This window comes from Neopelma chrysocephalum, unplaced genomic scaffold, assembly GCF_003984885.1.
Source record: "Neopelma chrysocephalum unplaced genomic scaffold, ASM398488v2 Primary Assembly neopelma1_23, whole genome shotgun sequence".
NCBI classification, from domain to species: Eukaryota; Metazoa; Chordata; class Aves; order Passeriformes; family Pipridae; genus Neopelma; species Neopelma chrysocephalum.
The window spans coordinates 4,099,821-4,122,129 of record NW_020897691.1 but is presented as its reverse complement, the minus strand read 5'-3'; the positions used below and the strand labels follow the sequence as shown (position 1 = coordinate 4,122,129).

General features: G+C 39.2%; 1 protein-coding gene across 1 annotated transcript in view; it reads left to right on the top strand.

The window, feature by feature from the left end:
* The window catches only part of ACTN2 (actinin alpha 2), a 69,074-nt gene that overhangs the window by 33,686 nt on the left and 13,079 nt on the right, over positions 1–22,309 (top strand). Inside the window, exons 6-14 of the mRNA XM_027684733.1 lie at positions 1,672–1,750; positions 4,610–4,691; positions 8,330–8,415; positions 10,200–10,292; positions 11,263–11,493; positions 12,572–12,719; positions 14,272–14,422; positions 20,982–21,090; positions 21,888–22,028. Of these exons, the coding sequence (XP_027540534.1) occupies positions 1,672–1,750; positions 4,610–4,691; positions 8,330–8,415; positions 10,200–10,292; positions 11,263–11,493; positions 12,572–12,719; positions 14,272–14,422; positions 20,982–21,090; positions 21,888–22,028 (1,120 nt within the window). The remainder of the gene's footprint in view (positions 1–1,671; positions 1,751–4,609; positions 4,692–8,329; positions 8,416–10,199; positions 10,293–11,262; positions 11,494–12,571; positions 12,720–14,271; positions 14,423–20,981; positions 21,091–21,887; positions 22,029–22,309) is intronic.

The following is a 22,309-nucleotide window of genomic DNA, read 5'->3' as shown; positions in this document are numbered from 1 at the left end:
TGGTGAATCAGTCTTTATCATTTTGTAATGTAACTATAAGCAAAGAGCAAAAAATGCACTTAGATCATACACAACAGCGGCAATACTTTAAACACGTTTGTTTTCAGAATCAAGATCATGACCTGAGTTGTAAAACTTAGTAAAGCTCCAGACTTGTGGTTCTGTGTTTTCATTAAGAGTTAGAATGGGAGTTCCAGGCCATGCACAGGCTGTCTGGTTTGGGGATTTCCTTGGGCTAGTTCTTGAAGCTCTCCCAGTGACCTACTTCATTAAACTACATGGCTTGCTATTTGCACTGTTTAACCATGTGATCTTCCCTTCCCTGAAACCCTTCTAGTACTTAAAAAAACTCTGTAACAGTGTTTTGGTGTTTTTAATTATTTCTTAATGTGCAGTACCTAAAACACGTGTAGTGACAGAGAAGATACAGTTCATATATGCATTCCAAGATAAAAAAATATTTCATTTACAGTTCCCATATGGCCTTTCAGAGATCTGAAATTTGTTATGTGTTACTTTCCCAGAATATACAAAGGTATATTTCATAGAGCTTTATATGGATCCAGGGTATACTGTAAGTTACAGTACCAGAATCTTGTTCTGTATATGTACCTATTCTGGTCTGATACATGATATGGGGAAAACACACTGAATGGAAGTACCTTGATTAATGCTTGGGTGGATCAGCTCTTACAGGACTACCTTACAGCAGGCTGTCCAGATCATTTTAGTTTACACCTTTTGGAAAAAGAAAAATTTGTTAGTTTGGTTTTCAGTTTGATTAAGTTTTACCTTCTGGATGATGTCATATTATACAATATAGGTATATTCTGCTTATTGTATTACATTTTTATTGGAGATGGTTCTGTTATTTGAAGGACCTACCCAGACATCTCAGTGACAGGGATTTTAACAGCCTTAACATGCTCACACAAGGACAAGACCTCAAATTACAGACCCTGTGATTGCTTAAAGTGTTTACATAAAATATCTTTCAGAGTAATTGCTTATGGCTGAAAGAAACCTCTCATAATCTTTCCTAATAAATATTATTTGTATCTCCATTCATTGTCTGTTCTTGCCTCAAAAGGTAGCAAGTCTGAAGTAATGATGAAGTGTAAGAACTCAGATCAAAGCTGTGATAAGTGAGAAGTGTTTTAAATAAACTGAGCTGATTTATGATTTCTTACTTCTCGAAGCACATGGTTGTGCCACTAAAATTCTCTGAAATAACTGACACAGAAAAAGCCTATTGCTTCAGCAAATTCAAGTAATTGCAGGTTTGCTCTTCTTTTTATTTTTTCACAAATATGCTCTAAGTGTAATGGGAGATCATGTTCTTTCATTGATGAACATGTACTTGAGCTATCCTAGAACACTGCATGAATTAAGCAATTGAAATCAGGTACAGTTGCACAAAATGTACACTGCCTTAGAAAGTATATGGAGTTCTTAGTGTATATGGACTGTAGAGTAAGGTATGTATTACAATAAAAGGAGCACAGTAACAGAACAGCTCAGAGGGATGAGACTTGACAGAACATAAGTGTCAGGATTAGACAGGAGAACTCCTGCTTGATTTTAAGCCTTGAGCAAGGATCAAACTGTAAAATGCCATGACTTTATTAACTAATTTTTTATTTTTTTCCATTTTATTTTTTTGTTGTAAAGCTGGAAAGATGGCCTTGGATTATGTGCACTTATCCACAGACACCGACCTGATCTTATTGACTACTCCAAGCTAAATAAGGTCATCAGTCTGGGTGGTACAGCATGCTGTCCTGCAGTGATTTGGCTTGCTTCTGGTTTGCTTGGCATGTTTTCTAGAAGACAGGCTGATGAATGCATACTAATTCTGACTGACTTTCTAAGGTCCTTCCAAAAAAACCCCACTGACATGGGGGAGAGGACCTTGTCCTTCTTTCCTTCCCATTACAACAACTTCAGCATCTAATTGCAAATAATCTTGTCCTCAGCTGTTGGGCAGTTGATGAAGTCCTTTACAGTGCCCAATACAGATGTTAAATAAAACGCATGGAATTGTCCATTTACCACTGATAGTATTGTACAGCCTATCCTGTTTAGTATCTAGTGTAAATTACTGTAGATTACAGAGCAGTTAACAATGACATGATGATTAAATTCCTTGGAACAAACACTACCCTCAGTAATTAGGAGTACATGCTGAGTTATTAGTCTTACATAGAAAATATTCACCAATTCTCAGATTAACTTCTACCTATAGTTCCAGACAAGTGGAAACAAAACTGATATCCTAAATTCCTTAGGTAGTACCTCATGGGGATTGCAAAACTATTTTATTACAGCGTGCTACTCATGGCAAAGTGCGTATTTTCTAAAAGATACCAACCACTTTCATTTGAGAGGCAGGAATGAGGAACAAACAATAATATCAGAATTTCTTCTTCTTTGGAATCATCATTTGTGAAGAATAAAACATAAAAAGAAAGTGGAATGTTGTTGTTTTACATTAGGTTTCAATATATACATACCATTTTCTACTCTCTGGAATGAATGCATCTTGAGGTCTCATGTAAACACCAGTACAACAGAAAACTTAATCATTGCTTTTAATCTCTTGAGTGCAACTTCGCATTGATGAGACTGGTAAAACATCAACTGTATTTTCCATTCTATGTCATTACAAATTGATTTTACTAGTGGAATCAACTGTTATTAGAAAGTCTTTGATGAAGCAAAAGATAAATGAATAAAGTGAAATTATTTTAAAACTTAGTTTGCTTTATATATATGTTCAATTTATGCCAGAGTCCCCAAGGTGTGCAGTGATGAAAATTAAATGAACTTAGTACTGAACACATTAGATTTTAATTTAGGTAGCTGTTAGGATAACTGCAGATCTGAACCAAAGGGCAAAATATTAGCCATCAATACCAGCTTGTTCTCTAATTCTATATACAACCTTTCCTACAAATAAACAGATTAATGGAATGACTAAGCTACCTGTCTCTGTGCTTATTATGCATGGCACAAACAGAAGTTAGTTTGATTGAATTTGTGCTTTGAAAAGTGGTACACAGTCCTAAAGAACTTCACAGTATAATGATCCTGTAGACAAGTGCTGAGAAAAGGGAACAGAACACAAGCAGGTCTGCTTCAACATTACTATTTCTCTCTTAGAGATTTCTAAAATAAGAACAGGTCAGGTTTCAAATTGAGGCTGAGCTGTGGCACGTAAAGCACATGCAGAAAAAATCCTAAAATAGATCTTGCTTTCCTGACCTGGCTGTGTTTGATTGACTGCTCATTTTGGTTACATTAACAGCTGTCTTGGTGTCTTGTTTCTTGATTTCTTATCTCCTGCATGCTGTCCTTTCCTTTTCACACCAATGCTTTTTGTGTGAACTTGTAGCTGGAAAGATGGCCTTGCTTTCAACGCCCTTATCCATAGACACAGACCTGATCTTCTTGACTATGACAAGTTAGATGAGGTATTTCTTTAGCTGTAGCAGAGATTTCTAGTTACTGTGGCTTGTAGTTTTTTTAAAAAGGATGGGTGATGGAGATCTCCAATTGTTCAGAAGCTGCTGTGGTTTTAAAGAAATGCTTTAGCAGTGTAGCACTATTTACTGATGGGCTTAGTACCAAGCACACAAATACGAGGTGCTCATCACTCATTCATAAGCTAAGTGTTTTAACCTAGTCAATAGGTCTCACTTAGATTTACTGTATTTTTTACTTTGCTTTTCTGTGTGCTATTTTCCCAGCCTCTCTCTGTAGACATGGGCATTGTTCAGACTGTTTATAATACTTCACGAGTTTGCAAATATGTGAAAATAATAATAGCATTTATGGCATGAACTGCCATTTCTCATAGGGTGTTTTCCCTCCAAGCTGATATGGGAAGGCTCCCTTAGTGGTAGGCCCAATCTGACACACTCTTGCATTGTCAGCAACAGCTGTCTGTAGTGTAAGACATGAAATGTCTGCTGTCTGTCTGAACTGTGCTTGCTGCTTGCTTTTTTCTTTCCTTCAAAAACCAAAGTCTCAAAATCAGACGAAGTGCTTAAATTTCCATGGCTCTAAAATTCAGTTTATAGAGCATTACAGATTTTTATGTCCAAGCCCAAACTAGCAAGTTTTGTTGCTTCTGGAGAACTGTTCTGTCTGTGCTTGCTTCTTCTCATGCATTCACCTGACCAACAGAGAACTCAGAAGTCATATCCCTGTAATATACTGTAGAGTTGGGTATAAAATAGGCAGGACTAACTTTTTTTTGAATGATGTAGTTTAGCCTGCTGGACCAGTGGCCTTTACTGTATGTATTGCTGCTGTACTTAATTCAGAATTAGCTGAGAATTATGAGTGTACACTGCATACATTATCTATGTTTCTCTCCAGAATATATTTGCAGCAGAGTCCTAGTGGTAGATAATAGCCTATTAAAGTTTTCTTTGAGAAGTATAGCAGCAGATAAACCAATAGTTCATATACCTAGACTCTGCTTTTTGAAGTTGTGAATCCAATTTACAGTTTGGAAAACCAGAATATGTTTTAGCGCACCTACTGTAGTTTTGCTTGAAAGAAAAACTTCTATCTTTGACTCAAACTTTTTTCTTTAATGCAGGATGACCCCATAGGAAATATCAACCTTGCCATGGAAATTGCTGAAAAGCATTTGGATATTCCAAAGATGCTGGATGCAGAAGGTGAGAGTTTTATCTTACTTAAGTTTGTGTTGCTTATAAGCAGGACACAGTGAATTTTTTTTTTTTTAATCTAGCAAATTTTCAACATTTCTTCTACATGAATCATAATGTAGCAATCTGCTTTGTTTTCAGTCAATATTTTCCTTCTTTTTCCCCATGCATTGGATAATTTCCCTCACTTTTTTCTTTGTTACTGATTGATTGTTATTGTTTGCATTTATTATACTACTTTGAATCCTAACGTCAGCACATGGCCCCACTGTGATAATTGAGGTAAATTGCAGGATCAAAGTTAATTCTTGCCTTTAAGTAATTAAAATCTAAGTTTAATAAAGGTAAATATAACTGTTAGCTCAAAGCATATTCACTTTTTAAAATGTTTAACTGAGAGGACCAGAAATACAAATAGAAGTACAAAACTTTCAGAATATCTGAAACACATACTACAAAGAGAGGTAGGTTGAGGGAAGCATTTTTTTGGTTTACTTTTGTTGTAAACTTTTTGCAGTGATAGTTTTAACAAATAGTTTGTGTATTTCCAATAATTTTTAGAGTTTCCTAAATTTCTTCAAGATAACCAAACTTTTGTACTCTGGGCAAAAAATGCTGCCAAAATACTAGAATTTGCCTACAGTAGTTCAAAGCATTCATCTCCAAGAATGGAGACTCTGCTCTGCTGGCTTGTCAGTAGAGCACTGATAACACAGGAATTATCCAGAGCACTCAAACTGGCTATGTCTGTTCCTCTTGAAGTCTTCGGTAGGAAAGTTAGGCAGGATGATTTGGAAAATTGGGGTTGTAATCTCTTCATTGAAGAGTGGTTTCACTTTCATGCTTCAAAACAAATTGTTTCCATATTTTGAATTGCAATTCCCCTTTCAAGCACCATTAATTATTTTTCTCTGAAATACTGTGCAAGGAATAAACACAGAAGTGCTGCCTTCTTACCATTGAGCAGCTCCCACTGTCATTCTCCTTTCTTCATTTTTTTCCCCTCTTCACAGTCTATATAAGAAACCCTTTATTTTCCTCACCAGATTTTCTGCACATTCTAGCCCTTATCTTACTATTTGCCTCTTGGAAGGGGCAGAGGAAATTAAATTATATTTCTTCTAATACCCTCTAAGTATTCATGGTCGCTTTTTGTTCTCTTTACTGCCACTTCATTATCAGTGGAAACTTTGCAAAGTTTTGTTCACAGCTATGTAAAGTAGATGTAAAATCAGTAAATACATTGGTCCTGAACTTGGAAATCTCACTGTTAATATTAGAAATCGTCACCTCATTCCTGGGTCTTTTCATGTCAGTATCTTCCCACTCTTTACATTGACAGGAATCCTTGCAGCTTGCACTAGAATCATTCATTACTCAGCCATAATTGGTGTAAACCTGCCTTTTTCTGCCTTTCTCTGTTACTCATTGAAAAGGTCAATTTTTACCCATGTAAAAATTACAACATCTCAGCCTCGGCCATATTGACCACCATAACTGCTCTACTCTGGCCTCCAATCGGGAGGCCTGGAGACACACCATCTATAACGCTGCTGATGCCTTTGAGAAAGCACGCAGGATCATCCTTGAGGAGAAAAGACAACGCAGAAAGAATCGTGCCTTGCGGAATATACCACCTAAGGAGTCTTTCTGCTGTGCCTTTTGCAACCGGACATGCCTTTCTCGTATTGGCCTTTTTAGCCACCAACGCGCTTGCAAGAAACGTGGGTAGAGCCCTTCCCAAATCTTCGTTTGCGAAGCCTAGCCATGATGAAAAATTACCTTGATTGCACCCACTGTATATTTTCATTCTTTCCTGCCATGATGGGAGCAGAGATATCAGCCAGCCAAGCCAAACTCTCCTGTGATTTATGGTATTAACTGAAAAGATGGGCTGGCATAGGGATTACAAAACTGTTACTATCCAAGCTTTTCTTAGCACAAAATGTATTTCTGGACTGCAGGACTTCTATGGGTTTCCAATATATTTCAGTACCTCATCAGCTACAGGGTCCCTGTGCTGATACACACTGTATGCATTTCTGTTTTGTGACTGTCAGTGGCTGTGTTTAACTCTGGAATAATTCTAGTGATTTAGATGAAGTTGCTTTGGAGTGGCAGTGAAGCTGAACCCAGTAGATCTGCCAGCCATGCCATCTGCTTGGAAGTTTCCACAAACCAGAAGGTAGCAATACCCTTCTGTACAGTCTCAGCCTTCAGATGTTTTGCCATTTCAGAGAGAATTGTATCTTTTGCATTTACTGATTCCTAAAGCTTAAGTGGCTTTGCACTGATAACAGTAAACAGATGCAACCTGAATAATGATGTATTTATTTAGAATCCTTACAGCACTGAGGTGGCACCATTAGCATAATCAGATGAAAGTACCTTGTGAGAATTTCTGAGCAGTTAACCCTCTTCTCTCTACACAGATGTAGTAAACACTGCCAGACCTGATGAAAGAACCATTATGACTTATGTTTCCTGTTACTACCATGCATTTGCTGGTGCTCAGAAGGTGAGATTGTAGATGGATCAGATCTCATCCTTCACCTTCTGTCTTGTTTCTTTCAGCAATTTTTCCTTTTCTAGTCTTTTCCTTGCTAGTTACTAGAACAGCATCCTAGAGCTGAGCTCGTATCCTGTTGCCTGATTTTCACTGTGAGCCACTGTCTTAGTAGAGCCAGTAGTAGTCTATCCATTTGTTCCATAGAAACAAACCTTCTTGTCTCATCTTTCTGTATATTTACTAATAATATCCAGTAGGTTTTTGACAGCTGGTTACTGAATGGGATAGAGGACGATATCCTCTTTAAATGAACTAGTGTGCATTCATTTGAAGCACCATTAAAAATGCAAAATGAAAATAAGCTCATAGTGAAAAAACAATTTCAATAGCAGAATGCCATCCTTCTCTCTGCTGGATATTATTTCTGCTATAGATGTCCAAATCATCATAACAGATGCTCAGAAAATAAACCCTTCTCTTATGCTTTCAGGATTGTTTTTAAAATGTTAAATGCTTAATGGTAAGTACAAACAGCAATATAAAATGATGCTACTATGCAAAACAGACACAGAAATATACACAGACATCTCAGACGAGCTCTGGAATTGTGTCCTAAAGAAAAGAAGGAAAATTTTAAAAAGCAAGGCACTTCAGAGTTGGGCATATGTCAGGTATTGGCAGTATAAAGAATACTGATATATAGTGCTGAAGTTATAACTAATCCACATGCAACTTCCAGAGAACGTCTCCTCAGATCAAAATGTAGTCTGTCTTTCCTGTGTCTAAGTCAAAAAACCCCCACATTCTAAGTCACTAGACATATGCATATCAGCCATAAGCAGACAGTCCTGGTAAAATTGTGGTCGCTCCCCCTCTGACAATACTGCAGGATCAAGCTTAATTAAAAAAAAATCCTCCTCTTCGTAAGAGCTTACATTGAATTTTTAGTGTACACTTTATTCTGTCAGCACCTGTCAATCTAACACTAAATTTATTACAGCTTCATGGAGTTTCTAGAATTCAGAGCTATGGACAAGAAAACAGTCAGAATGACATAGTTGTACATTTATTTATTCATCTTGTTTTCTGCTCCTCGATTCTCTTTTTGCTTTGTTTCAATTTCTCCCCCATCTTGTAGATATTGTGAACACTCCCAAACCTGATGAGAGAGCTATCATGACATATGTGTCCTGCTTCTACCATGCTTTTGCTGGAGCAGAGCAGGTATTAATCAATTGTCCCTTCAGGTTGCTGTGTTTTTGATTGGTTTGTTTCACATTTCCACTTGTTTATTAAAAAAAATACTAATTTAGTACTATGTGGTTTTAATTAACAATTGCAAGTATTACTTGAGCACTAATACTTGATTTTAACCAGCTCTCTAACCTGTTTTAGTTAAATGTTGTGTAACAAGTTAACTTCTTCAATTCCAATGGACATTCCTGTTTCCAATTTTGAGTCTTTATTTGGTGATTATAAAACTACTTCAGAAAAACTGTATTTGAAGATACTGTAAAATGGAGTTGTTGCTTGTTGCTACAACAACATCTTACGTGTTTGCTGCATAAAGGAATGTTTGATATTTGGAGACTGAGACTATTCTAGACTTACTCATGCTGAGTAGTAATTTAGGGCTAGATTTTCAAAGATGCCTAAAGGTGCAGAAAGGCACAGAAGACATCCAACACAGTATTTGTGTCTGGTTCCCACAGAAGCCAACAGAATTATTTGTGGATCAAAGTACTGTATAAAAGGCATGAACATCAGCAGCAGACCTGTCATACAGGATGGGATTCTCACTTATAAATGTGGCATTTCCCACTGTTCTGCTTCATACTCTACAAAAGGACATAACCCAACTTAATGTGAAAAGAAAAAAAGAACCCTTAAAAAAGTAGTTGATATTTTTCCTACATCCTCAGGATTTAATTTCCTTTCCTGTCTGGTAGGTCACCTACACCTTACCACAGCACAGCTCTACTGTTGCACCCTCTTGCTTCTCGTTATGAAGGTTTTGCTATTCAAGCAAAAGGGGAATTCCAAATACTCTGTAATACAGGAGTCTACACAGATATTTGTTTGCTTAAATGTACTCCAGGGTCACATTTGTATGAAAGTATAGCTCTGTGACCTCAAACTACTAATGTAAATTTTAAATATGGCAGAACTGCACCGTGCCTTCACATATAAGTTTGTCATGAGGCATGAAAAGATTTGCTGTTGGTGGTTGAGCTGCATTTAATGGCCAGTCTTCGCGAATGAAGATTTTGGGAAAGGTCTTTTACCTTTCCAGCCTGCGCAATGGATTTTTTAGGTGAGACACAGCATGTGCTGAACTGAGCCCACCCTTTAATCCTAAGGTTCATCTGCCGGGGCCAAGCAAGCTTGGACAATGGCAGTGAGGTCCTCAGGACGTAGGTTTGTTTAGAGTGACCTTCTCATAGATGGATGGCCTCACAGGGCTAACGAGCTCCATCTGCCCGGGGGACTGGGATTCGAACCTGGGTTGCAGCAGTGAGAGTCCCGCATGCTAACCACTAGGCCACCAGGGGGAATATCTACATATGATGTGCATATATAGAGTGGTCTGAGACTCCTGAATCCCATGTGGTATCTTTCCAGTGTGGCTAAAAAATGTAATACTTTTTGGTGTGATTTTAAAAAAAATAACCTAATAAGATAGCTCTAAGAATGGCCTAAGTTGTCTTTGAAAAGAAAAGATTTATTAGACAACTATAATGACAGTGCAAAATTCCCCCTTGTGCAATAAGGCTTCGTTGTACAACAAGGGGATGGACTTCTGTGCTGACCTGTGCCTTATTCAGGCCACTGAAATCTATGACTGCAGAAGGAGGGGAAATGAATATCTAAGTAACCTAGGAGCATGAATCAACAAGTATAAAAGAATGTCATTTTTTCATTTGCAGCAGCCACGTACTCTCTCCAAGCCTATACCTTTCTCAGAATGTGTTTATGACTGTGTCCTGTTTATTTGCTGTGTTTTACAGGCTGAGACTGCAGCTAACCGGATCTGTAAGGTGCTTGCTGTGAATCAGGAAAATGAGAGGTTGATGGAAGAGTATGAGAGACTAGCAAGTGAGGTAAAAATGCTGTATCTGTGATGTGGTGACAATGAATTACAGAAAGCTGAAAGATTCATGCACACTCTGAAGAGTGGAGACACCATGAGTGTAAATCTCACAGTGGCAGGGTACAAAGCCCAGCTGCCCAAGATGTCAAGGTTTAGGTGACTCCTTTGCCACAGACTTCCTGTGTGACCTCCAGCAAGTCAGTCAGTCTTGTTAACATGCCCAAAAGGTGTTTTGAGGACTGTCATCTGTCTGCCTCAAGACCAAGCTTCTTGTCTCTGTAATCTTCAAAGATAGCCATCCTTGGCCACATGTGGAACATAATAGATACTGTCACTCCAACCAAGCCCATTGGCTTTGTGTACTGCAAAGCACACCTGGGGAGGTCTGTCAGGGTGTTCACAATTCACCCATGAGCACAGACAGCAGATGAATGAAGAAGGAGGCACACTGTGCTCCTCTTGTCCTTTCTTGGGAAATGGCAAATCTGAGTCAGAACTACAGATATATAGTGAACAAGTGAGAGCTCTCTTGTCTTTTATGCATAAACTGCAAAAACATACTGAGATCACAGCACTACTGTCTGTGTCTACATTGGCACTAAAGGACATCTGAGTCAAGATTTTTATTTGACCTGAGTTACTTGGCTGGTTTCTGTCCTGATCCCATCACTTTTGAAAGTGACAAGTGATTTTGGGTAATTCAGATTTTGAGTAATTAGCTGGAGACATGTTACATGTGTGTTCATCTTTCTGAAAATTGAGGTATTTCTAGAAATACATAGACTATCTGGGCAAGTTAGTTAGAAAAGTATTGTTCAGCTTTGAAAATCTTGTGGTTACTCACCATTAAGGCATCGATTCCAACTGAAGTCAATAATGTTAAAATGGAACAAAGTAATTAAGATTTGTGTGTTCAATATAATCTTTCTTTGGTTGCTTTTCCATTGCCTTTGTATGAGTTGTTTGTGTTGATTTGAAAGCTTTTAGAATGGATTCGCCGGACAATTCCTTGGCTGGAAAACAGGACTCCAGAAAAAACAATGCAGGCTATGCAGAAGAAATTAGAGGATTTCCGGGACTACCGCCGCAAACACAAACCTCCCAAAGTCCAAGAGAAATGTCAACTGGAGATCAATTTCAACACCCTGCAGACAAAACTGAGAATCAGCAATCGTCCAGCTTTCATGCCATCGGAGGGGAAGATGGTTTCAGTAAGTAAAAGAGGCATCAATATTCTGTTCACTTTATCACTGATCCCCCAAAAATGTCAGCGTGAAGGTTTGATGTTCAGAAACATCAGTCTGTTGCACTTTTGCAATACCAAACCACCCTTTTTACATACTTCCTTTCATTCTAGAATCTTCCTTTCTATTAAGCATGCTCTGCCTCTTTGAAGGCTTTCCCAAGAACAAATTGTCTTGAGATGCAAGATGGGAATGTTATCAATACTTCTCTGTCAGTGAGGACAAATATTGTTTATGTAAGCAAAACTAACAGTGGTTTCACTGACATTTTAGTCACCACACTTACAGAAACCGACATTGCTCAATATATGTTTCTGCTTTTTTCTACTTTTAAAAATTCTATTGTCTTCTTTTCTTATGTCTGTGAAGATAAGAATAGTCAGTACCAAGAATCTTCATCTGCTGATAAATGCTGTAATTTGACTGTGGGCCAAAACATTTCCAGTGGAATATAGCAAACCTGTTTCTGTACTCTGTTCTATCATTGTGTTTTGGTTGTTCATAAACAAATGATTGCACTATCTGAAAAAGGCCATTGTCCACCCCCCCTATGCAGAAAATAAGGGCCCTGTTACTTCAGTTTCCTACTCACACCTTTGAGGAAGCTCACAAAACTTTGTGCATCACAGAAATTGGTAAGATAAGCACCAAATCTTCTTGATACTAATTGTTTTCCTATTGTCATTGTGAAAGCAAAGCACTTTTATTTTGATAACAGATAGATATGTCATAAAAAAACACACACATTGTAAAATGGGAGATAAAAATAATATATCATTAAGACTTTCCAAGCTGTGCTTGGAAGCCATTTGTGCAAGGGCTCCTTTCATGAACCCAACTGAATACAAGCCACTTTTAGAAGCAGGTGTCTGGACTAAAAGACTTCCTGAGCTGCCCAACAACATTTTCTGTGATTCCATGAGTTTACAAAATCTGGACATAAAAATTTCTCTTTTGGAAGCCAAATTGTGAATGAATCAGAAATCTGTAAATTTAGATAGAGATTATAGTTTCATCCCCTCTCTTCCATGTATTCTCTTCACAGGATATTGCCGGTGCTTGGCAGAGACTTGAACAAGCTGAGAAAGGCTATGAAGAGTGGCTGCTGAATGAAATACGACGACTGGAAAGACTTGAACACTTGGCTGAGAAATTTAGGCAGAAGGCTTCCACTCACGAACAGTGGGCATATGGTGAGCAGAGCTGGCTTTTTAACATTTTTAGTGGTTTAATGTTCAAAGTTGAACTGCCAATGCTGAGTATTTGCCAGCCAGGAACTCACTCATAAGTAATTTGGACGATTTTAGAAACCTAAAATAATAACAGATAAGATGTCCGGTTTTGTTGACTGTAGTCATGATCTTAAGTTGTTGGCCTGTTGCTAACGAAATGTGACTGTAAAAATCATACTTGAGGTAGTGATTCAGACTTAATAGGAATATTCAGCATTTGAATATTACCATCACTGCTCATGTATTCCTATGAATTTGTACACAGCAATCCAACCAGAAATGCAGTGACAGCACTTGTTAAGTGTGAAATTATTAACATAGGTATTCCGAGTTGATTCTTATTTGGTCATCATGATGTTTTGAATAGTCCACATAAACTACATGATAATGGACTCATTTCTGCTTTGTTTCAAACCCTAGATTACACCCCATTTATATTTCTGGTTTTTAATGGTAACCTAACCTTACGTGTGGTTGTAACAGCTATAGGACCAGACAGTGGCATTTAGTTTTGTTGGGGACTATTAAACATGGATCTGCTCAATCATCCTACTGTTTGCCCTGACAACTGTCTTCCTGCTTCTGCCATGCTTTTTCCAGCTAGATTCTTTTCACACTGTGAGAATAAACCAGAGTCCATCCTGTAACACAGTTGCTGGAAGCGCACAAGGCTGGAAATGGCTGCCAAGCAGATACTAGAAGGGAAACTACGGTGTTTGTTAACCCTGAGAGCCTATTTTCTGAGCATAAACTACTCATGGCGACAAGTTATAGCTGCTGTGCAGGGAAAACTTCACTTAAGCTGGTACATAGCAAGTGAAACAATAGTTGTGTCTGGCTCTAGAATTCATGGAGCTGTGTAATGCCATGTAGTGAGCTGCAGCTGTAGGGCCTGTCTGTGTGGATTCAGTTGTCCAACACAGGAGCTACTCAGGAGTAGTATTTCAGTTTCTACTTACTCTTTGCTTCTCTAGCCTTTTGTAAATAGGTTGGCATTTTCCACTTCAAATTCAGTGTTGGATACAAAAGGCAGTCGCATATCTCAGGGTGTTTTTGGTTTTGTTTTTTTTTACGTGCTGAAATGAATAACGAAGGCAGAACATAAAAAAGAATAACATATCGTTAGTAAGAGTGAAGCTGAGCATAGCAGTGAGATTTCTGATTTCGTACGTCTATTCTTAAGTCTATTCTACAAAAGACTTATCACAATGGTTTAGAGATCCAGTTTTTGCTAATATACCATTTTTATGCCAGTTTCTCCAGGTAATACTCACCACTTTAGACCAGTATAAACAGCCTATGAAAAAAATCAAGAAAATACTGTGAGATCTTTAAAGCTATATGTTTCTAATTAACATTGTTGGGCTGATAATTTGCTGCTGAATTTCAGTGGTGTTGGGATTTCATCTCATGATTTTTCACCACGCCTGAGTTTAAAAAGTTGATTAAATTTGCAATTTTTCTAACAAATAAATTAGTAAAAAATGAGTAACATTTTAATTTCCTCTTTCAGGCAAAGAGCAGACCTTACTTCAGAAGGATTATGAATCTGCTTCTCTGACAGAAGTCCGTGCCATGTTAAGGAAACATGAAGCTTTTGAGAGCGATTTGGCTGCTCACCAGGACAGGGTGGAACAGATCGCTGCCATTGCCCAGGAGCTGAAGTATGTTCCATTTAAAGGCTTGCAGCTGCTGACATTTAACTTTGCGATAAACTCTTTCCAATGAATTTGATAGTGTCATAGGTACCAACCTAAGAATTCCAGAGATAGCTTCATAAGTATATTATCTGAGCTGGTCATTGAGACCTTTCCCTCATCTCCCCCTTGCCCCCAACCAAATATAGATATTCAACTGACCTAAATTATTTGAAAACAAACATTTTCAACTTGACTTAACAGTAATCTTCTAGCATTAGTTCTGCTGATGAGTCCACTGTGTGTTGATGGGAATCCTGGAGATGTTTATTTCACAGTTCATATGGTCTGCTGAGAGGTACTGGCTTTGAGTTATTTAACTTAGAGAATAATTCCACTTACACAAATTACAGATCAAGTATCTTCACAAGTATATTGGTCTTTTCAAAGGGCTTCACATCCATAAATTATCTCTATAGCAGTGGGTAATGCACTGACTTTCTTGAAGATTTGTCTCTAGTATGTTTATTTTCACAAACACTTCATATTATATTGCAAGTGCCATTGTCTCCATTTTACAGAAAGGACAGTGGGGCATATGGAAACTAAATAACTTGCTCATTGTCACACAAGAAATCAAGCACACACAAGGCTCTCCATAGGAGAGCTAGAGTTTTCATCCACAGTTCTATCAACTTAGCCAGAGGACCAACACTTGCTCATCCAGCATACTGTGCCCAGAGAAAACACAACCAGAGCTGAGAACAACTCTGCAACACATTTAGGCTACATCTGTATCGTTGACATCAGCTATATAGGTCGGGGATGTGAAAAGTCAAGGCTCCTGACTGACCTCTTATGGCAGCAAAGTCCTGATTGCTGTTCAGGTTGGTCTGGCTAAACTCTGCTTGCTGGTGGAGCTTGTTTTTGTTTGTGGGAAGGTTGTTAATTCATCTGCATGAAGCACAGCTTTGTCAGCAAAGCTCTACCCACACTGACAGGACTGTAGTATTATTACATGCTGATGTTCCTTTTCTGGTCAAGTCATCTTGGTGTATACACCAAGATAAGCACATTCGATTTTATCCCCTTATGCAGTTAATTGCACTGGTTTTATACTGTAAATCAGCGGTGCCACTCCTGGTCTTAGCAATTTGGCACTTACTTAAATTCCTTCCTCACCCGCAGTATAAATCTGTAAAGCCAACAGGAACAAATGTGCAGTAGTGGTCGAAACAGGAGCCAAGATCAAAATTCTCAGATTCCTGCCCTTGGCTTCAGCTCTCGAGGTTCCAGTTTCTCACCTTGAACAGGCAAAACAGTTACTGCTTAGAAATCAAGTGTTAAAAACATGTCCTCTTTTCACTTTGCCAAGGATCATGACTCAAACAGCTCCATATTCATTAACAATTTAAAAATCATAGACTTGTCTAAAAATGTAGTTCATACCTGATAGCAACAGCACTTACAGTAATTGTGTAATTCAAAGGGATTTAGAAGAAAAATCCTATCTTCAAGATTATTTAAAGGATGAAAAGAAAGCACAGTAGGCAGAGTAAGTACTCGTTTTTAGTTAATACGTGAAAGAAATCTGAATAATACAGAGAATGGAGATTGCACCAAGTATGTGAGCTTATGAAACACCTTCTGGCATGCCTTGATCTCTGTTGTGGAGTTATTTCATAGAATCATAGAATGGCTTGGGTTGGAAGGGTCTTAAAGATCATCTAGTTCCAATCCCCCTGCAATGGGCAGGGACACATTCCACGAGACCTGGTTACTCAGAGCTCCATCCAAATTGGCCTTAAACATGTCCAGGGATGGGGCAGCCGCAGCTTCTCCAGACAACCTGTTCCAGTACCTCATCACCCTCACAGTAAGGAATTTCTGCCTAATATACAGTCTAAACCTATCTTCTTTCCATTTAAAGCCATTCCCCCTTGTCCTTTTAAAAAGTCCCTTTCCAGCTCTCTTGTGGGCCCCTTTTAGGTACTGAGAGGCTGCAATAAAGTCTCCCCAGAACATTCTTTTCTACAGGCTGGACAGCCCCAACTCTATCAGCCTGTTTTCTTAGGAGAGATGCTCCACCCCTCTGATCGTCTTTGTGGTCCTCCTCTAGACCAGCTCCAACAGCTCCATGTCTTTTATGCTGTGGTCCCCAGAGCTGGATGCAGCACTCCATGTGGGGTCTCACAAGACCAGAGCAGAGGGACAGAATCCTCTCCCTTGACCTGCTGGCCACACTGCTTTTGATGCAGCCCAGGACACGGTTGGCTTTCTGGGCTGCACGTGCACGTTGCTGGGTCATATTGAGCTTCTTGTCAACCAACATCCCCAAGTCCTTCTCCCCAGGGCTGCTCTCAATCCATCCTCTGCCCAGCCTGTATTTGTGCATGGGATTGCCCCAAGATTTGTTTCTCTTTATACTAAGGAAAGTTTCTGTAACACCTAATCATTGTTAATTCAGCTTCAGCTTCATGAGTTATGAGAAACTTGGGGAATGTAGTATACGTAGTAGAGCATCTGCTTACCAGTATTTAGAACCCTGTGTCCTTTACCTCTGGTGATGCCAGTGAATGCTGTATCCTATCTATTTTGGGATTGTCTCTTCTCAGTTGTTTCAGTAATTTGCTGTGTGAAGTTAAACAAGTTATTTGTGGCCTGGGCAGCAAAGGTGCTGAAAGCTGATTGGTTTTAGAGATGCTCTAATTTGACTTCTCTTCTTCTCCATACAATGGGGCTATCAGTGCCTGATTTTCACTGTGACTCAGTAGCTCAGTTAGGCTTAATGCCCTTGGAGAACACTGAATGAAAGGTCATAAAGGTCAGGTTTTATCATTGGCTTCAAGCAGATAGGCAGCTTCTATTTAAATATTGATTTTAATTATTTATACATCATTCCTCCCACAGTGAGATGATGGAGGAAAATGCTGATTTCTTTCTTCATTCATATTTTTAAAGGATTACTATCTGAATGCTAAGAAATGTGCATTTGCACTACACACAAAGTGTGTGTATATTTTTTTCCTCATCACTGAATCAGGCCCTTACAGAAATCATCAGCATCTGTGTCTAAATTCCAAGTCAGTACACCTCCATGTTTTGATTAGTCAATCTATTGGATGCCTAACATTCCTATTTCAAAGGAGAACAATTGTTGTATGACCTTGAACTCTACTTGTTACAGTTTCCTGTCCGTTCTGGTATTTTCTGCTGCAGCAGCTCAGTTCACTGTGTGCTTAAAGGTGAAGTTGCCACAAGCTTGTTGTTTGGTGCTGTTTAGATAAAGGATTTATGCGTGTATGCAAACAGGTGATTCCAGCCAGGATGCTGCTATAAGATTCCCAGCCTGTACAGACTTGGATATTCCTTGGCAAAGAGGCATGACAGGGCTTGTATAGGGCTATACATAAAGCTGAAAGAAGCCAGGCATTTCTAAAATGAGATTTATCATTTATGACATAGCAAATGCTCACTTGAGTGAGCTGTATTATGAAGAGCCATGTTAATTTATGATCTTTTGTGCTTATTTCAATATTTTCAATCATCAAGGTAAAACTTTCGGAATGCATTTTCTTGTATACCCATCATTTCTAGTATAGCAACTTAATTTCAGCTAAGCAGAGCACTGTCTGTAACACTGATTTGGAGAGTCTTTTTAATTCTGGAGACCTAGGCTCAAATTGTGCTTATGTGCATGGTTAACATGAGCCTTGTTCTGAAGCAGTGCTAAAGCATATTGCTCAGTGGGTTATTTTTGTGACACTATCACTGTTCCTAAAGCAAGCTCATACTTAAGTGCTTCTCTGGATCAGGTCAAAATTTGACTGATAAGATTGAGTTACTAGTAAGAGCAATAGGAATAACTTAATTAATAATTCCCAAGGCTGTAGATTTCAAATGACCAAACAAATAGAAATTAATGTTCCCTTAGGAGGTCTGAAACACATGTGCAGCAGTACTTCATGTACTGCAAAGCAAAACTTTTTACAAAATCTGAAATCTAGTCTCTTTAATGTTGAGAGAGATATAAAAATTAATAGGACAAGGAATGTGAGCCTGTGTTTTATTTCCAAGTAATTAGTCTCCTATGAGTTATTTCTTTCTCTACTTGTTCTTTGAACAGAAAAATGTTCTGTGACACATGTAATACACTTATTTGAAGTAAACAACAGCAGGCCCAGAGGGGTACTGCAGCTACACTAATGCCACTTGGTAATCTAACTTACAATTTTTGATCAACTGGTGCCCTTTTTAAAAGTTGTTTTGATGTTATTCTCTTACCTATTTGTCCACATCACATATCCCTGGAAGAAACAGGATAGCAGAGATCTTATTGGCAATGGCTGAACATCCCTGGCAGAGCTGGTGGAGGAACGTGGCACATTACCTTCCAGGACCTTGACAGGTTGGAGAATTAGGCAGAGCAGAACTGTTTGAAGTTCAACAAGGGCAAATGCAGGGTACTGCAACTGGGAAGGAATAACCCCCTGCACCAGCACAGTCTGGGGGCTGACCTGCTGGGAACTAGCTCTGCAGAGAAGGGTCTGGAGGTCTTGGCGGACAACAAGCTGTCCATGAGCCAGCAGTGTGCCCTGGTGGCCAAGAAGGCCAATGGTATCCTGGGGTGCATTAGGAAGAGCATTCCCAGCAGGCTGAGGGAGGTGATCCTGCCCCTCTACTCAGCCCTGGCAAGGCCACATCTGGAGTGCCGTGTCCAGTTCTGGGCTCCTTAATACAAGGGATATGTGGAGCTTCTGGAGCAGGTCCAGCGGATAGCTACAAAGATGATTAGGGGACTGGAGCATCTCTCTTGTGAGGAAAGGCTGAGGGAGCTGGGCCAGTTCAGCCTCGAGAAGAAACAACTGAGATGGGTCCTCATCAATGTCTCTAAGTATCTCAAGGGAGGGTGTCGAGAGGATGGAGCCAGGCTCTCCTGAGTGGTGCCAAGCAACAGGACAAGAAGCAAAGGGCAGAAACTGAGGCACAGGAAATTCCATCTGAGTATGAGGAAGAATTTCTTTACTGTGAGGGTGACAGAGCACTGGAATATATTGTCCAGAGAGGTCGAGTCTTTTTCACGGCAGACATTCAAGAACCAGCAGGATGCAATTCTGTGCAACATGCTCTCGGATTACCTTGCTTCAGCAGGGAGGTTGGACCAGATGACCCACTGTGGTCCCTTCCAACTTGACTCATTCTGTGTTTCTGTGATTCTGTTACGGCATTTATTCTTACCTGTTTTACCATTCTTCACTTTCAACAGTCAATTGATTGCAGCACATCTGAAGCCTCTTTTAAACAGAATGTTTCACATACTTCTCAGCTTTATCCCATATCAGTTTGCTCTGTGGAGGAAGCATGAGCACTGCCTCTGGCCTACAGAGCTTCTGGCTTCTGGCCTCTGGCTTCACAGAGGAAAACTGCCTCTATTCTCCTTTTGTCCTCTGTGATTCTCTATGTTACTGGCAGTGTGATCTGTACAATCTTCTTGCAAATTGCCTAGGGAAGAATACTCAAAAAAAAGGGAAAAAATTCTATCTGCATTTACTGACTTATTAAAGCCTCAAAGTAAATCTTAAATTCATATTGCCATGTGTCACATAATCACAATCTCTGCGATGCTTAGTACTGGGCAAAGTGTCCTCAAGGAGCAGCCAAGAGCTGAATTCAGTGGATGGTGATACACTGATAAAAATGACTTTCCAAAGTGTCAAACACATGTATTGTGTTATGGATAGGTATTATCTGCCACCAAAATCAAAAATTCAGTTTGAGGCCGACTCAGTGCAGAATCTCAGTACAGAGCCTTAAAAATTTATTCCAGTCTCAGGCACAATAGTAAGTTCTTTCTATCAGGATAATATAAGCCTATTAAGTAGGTGAGAAAGGAATGGTAACTGCCACATCCTTTCTGGGTGTGCTGATTCCTGCTGGTGGCATATGTGGGTCTGAAGATCCCTGGTCTCTGAACTAGCCAGTTCTGTGGTGTACCTCTGTGAGGAGTTCCTGAAAAGGAAGATGAAAATTGTTCCCTGTGTCCCAGATCTGGGCAGCCCCTATTAGTATTGCCAGGCCTGTGAGATAGATTACGCTTTGAATGAACCTGAGGTATATTTCTCAGTTAAATATTTTCAGAGCATAAAAGGATTGAAAGGATCATTGGATTATTTAGAACAAAATATATATTTCAGGCCAATTAATTTAAAACTATACCAATCTTCAGAAAGTTGATAAACACCCAGACTGGAGCATGATGATCTTTGGGAGATCAAATTGCTTGTGCCACAGGAATAGCTAAGATAAAGATGCTTAGACACCTTAATTGTCTTTAATATCTGGATGTCACAGGTGGATACTTGATTTTTCTCACAACAGAGGAGATTGATCCAGATCCTGTGCTGTGCTTCTTGAAATGTTGAATCTCTAGATCACACATTCCTATACTGCAACACTTGCTTGCCTTGAGGAGAAATATTGCAAAAAAAGAGGGGAAGAATTACTGAGGGCCAGTGGAAACGTGAATAGTGCAACTGCTCCTGTCTTTCAGAAAGTCACACAGATTTTTGTCTTCACTCTTTCTTAGTGAACTAGACTACCACGATGCTGCAAGTGTCAATGATAGATGCCAAAAGATATGCGACCAATGGGACAGCCTGGGAACACTCACTCAGAAAAGGAGAGAGGCACTGGAGGTAAACCATATAACAATGATCAGGGGGGAAATGAACCATTTATTTCAGATCTGGAAATGGTGCCATTGAGCATCCACTTTGGAATCCAAACCCTTTCCTCAGATCTCTATTTCATCTTTGTGTGATTTCATTTGCAAACAGATAGGATTGCTCAGAGCAGACTTGAGAGTACTCAGCTGCCAGGGATAGTTCTAAAGCAGCAACAAGTGGCATGTAGTTTGTAGAACCACTCTGTGGGAATTTGATGTCCAGCACAGCTAACAAAAGCCATTGGTTACATACCTTTTCATCCTTGTCTGAATTTGCAGTCTTGCATACTTATCTGGCCAGCAGTGGGTTAATTTTTTGGTAGTAAGTATTCCAAAGCACTGAGTTACTTTCCAAAACCTTGTTTCTTAGGAAAAGAGGAAGTCACGTACACGTATGCCAAAGTGGAAAACATATGTCTAACTCTTCCTTTTTGTACTTACAAGAAATTACTAAATTTACTAAATCAAGATTAGCAGATTTTAATTCATTTGCAGATAGATCCCAACAAAAATACTTAAAATATCAGTAGTTATACTTCAAAGGCATACATTCACCCCTTTTAATGTGTTAGATATGAGAGTATCTTTACTGCAATTAGTCCTATTGCCTTGAGTGGGAATCCTCAAAGCAGGTGGTGAAATCAGTCAATGCAATCAAATGCTTTTGAAAAGACAAGGCATGACTTTGTGCATGGGTGGGTATGTGTGTTGTGTGGAGCTAGATCTTGCCCTAGTAACAAAGGAATGTACTTTGCCCAACCTGTACAGAGGACGGAGAAATTGCTCGAAACAATTGATCAGCTTCACCTGGAGTTTGCCAAAAGAGCTGCTCCTTTCAACAACTGGATGGAAGGTGCTATGGAAGACCTACAGGACATGTTTATTGTTCATAGTATAGAGGAAATTCAGGTAAATGGTTTTTTTTGCTTAGAGTCATAGGGAAAACAAGAAAGGAAGATTTTGCTTCTGGGAGAGTAGAACACTTGTAAGAAAAATACCCATATCTGTCTTGACATTTTCTTTGTGATGGGCCATGTCTGCTCTATTATAAATAGAGGTCTTTGTTGGTATGAAACAATGGTCCTGATAAAGTCCTTGAGGGCTGTTTTGTGAATGTATCTAAATGTGTTATTTCCTGTATCTACAGATACATGTAGACAGGATGTTTGAGAGGCTGAGAGAGGAGCTGT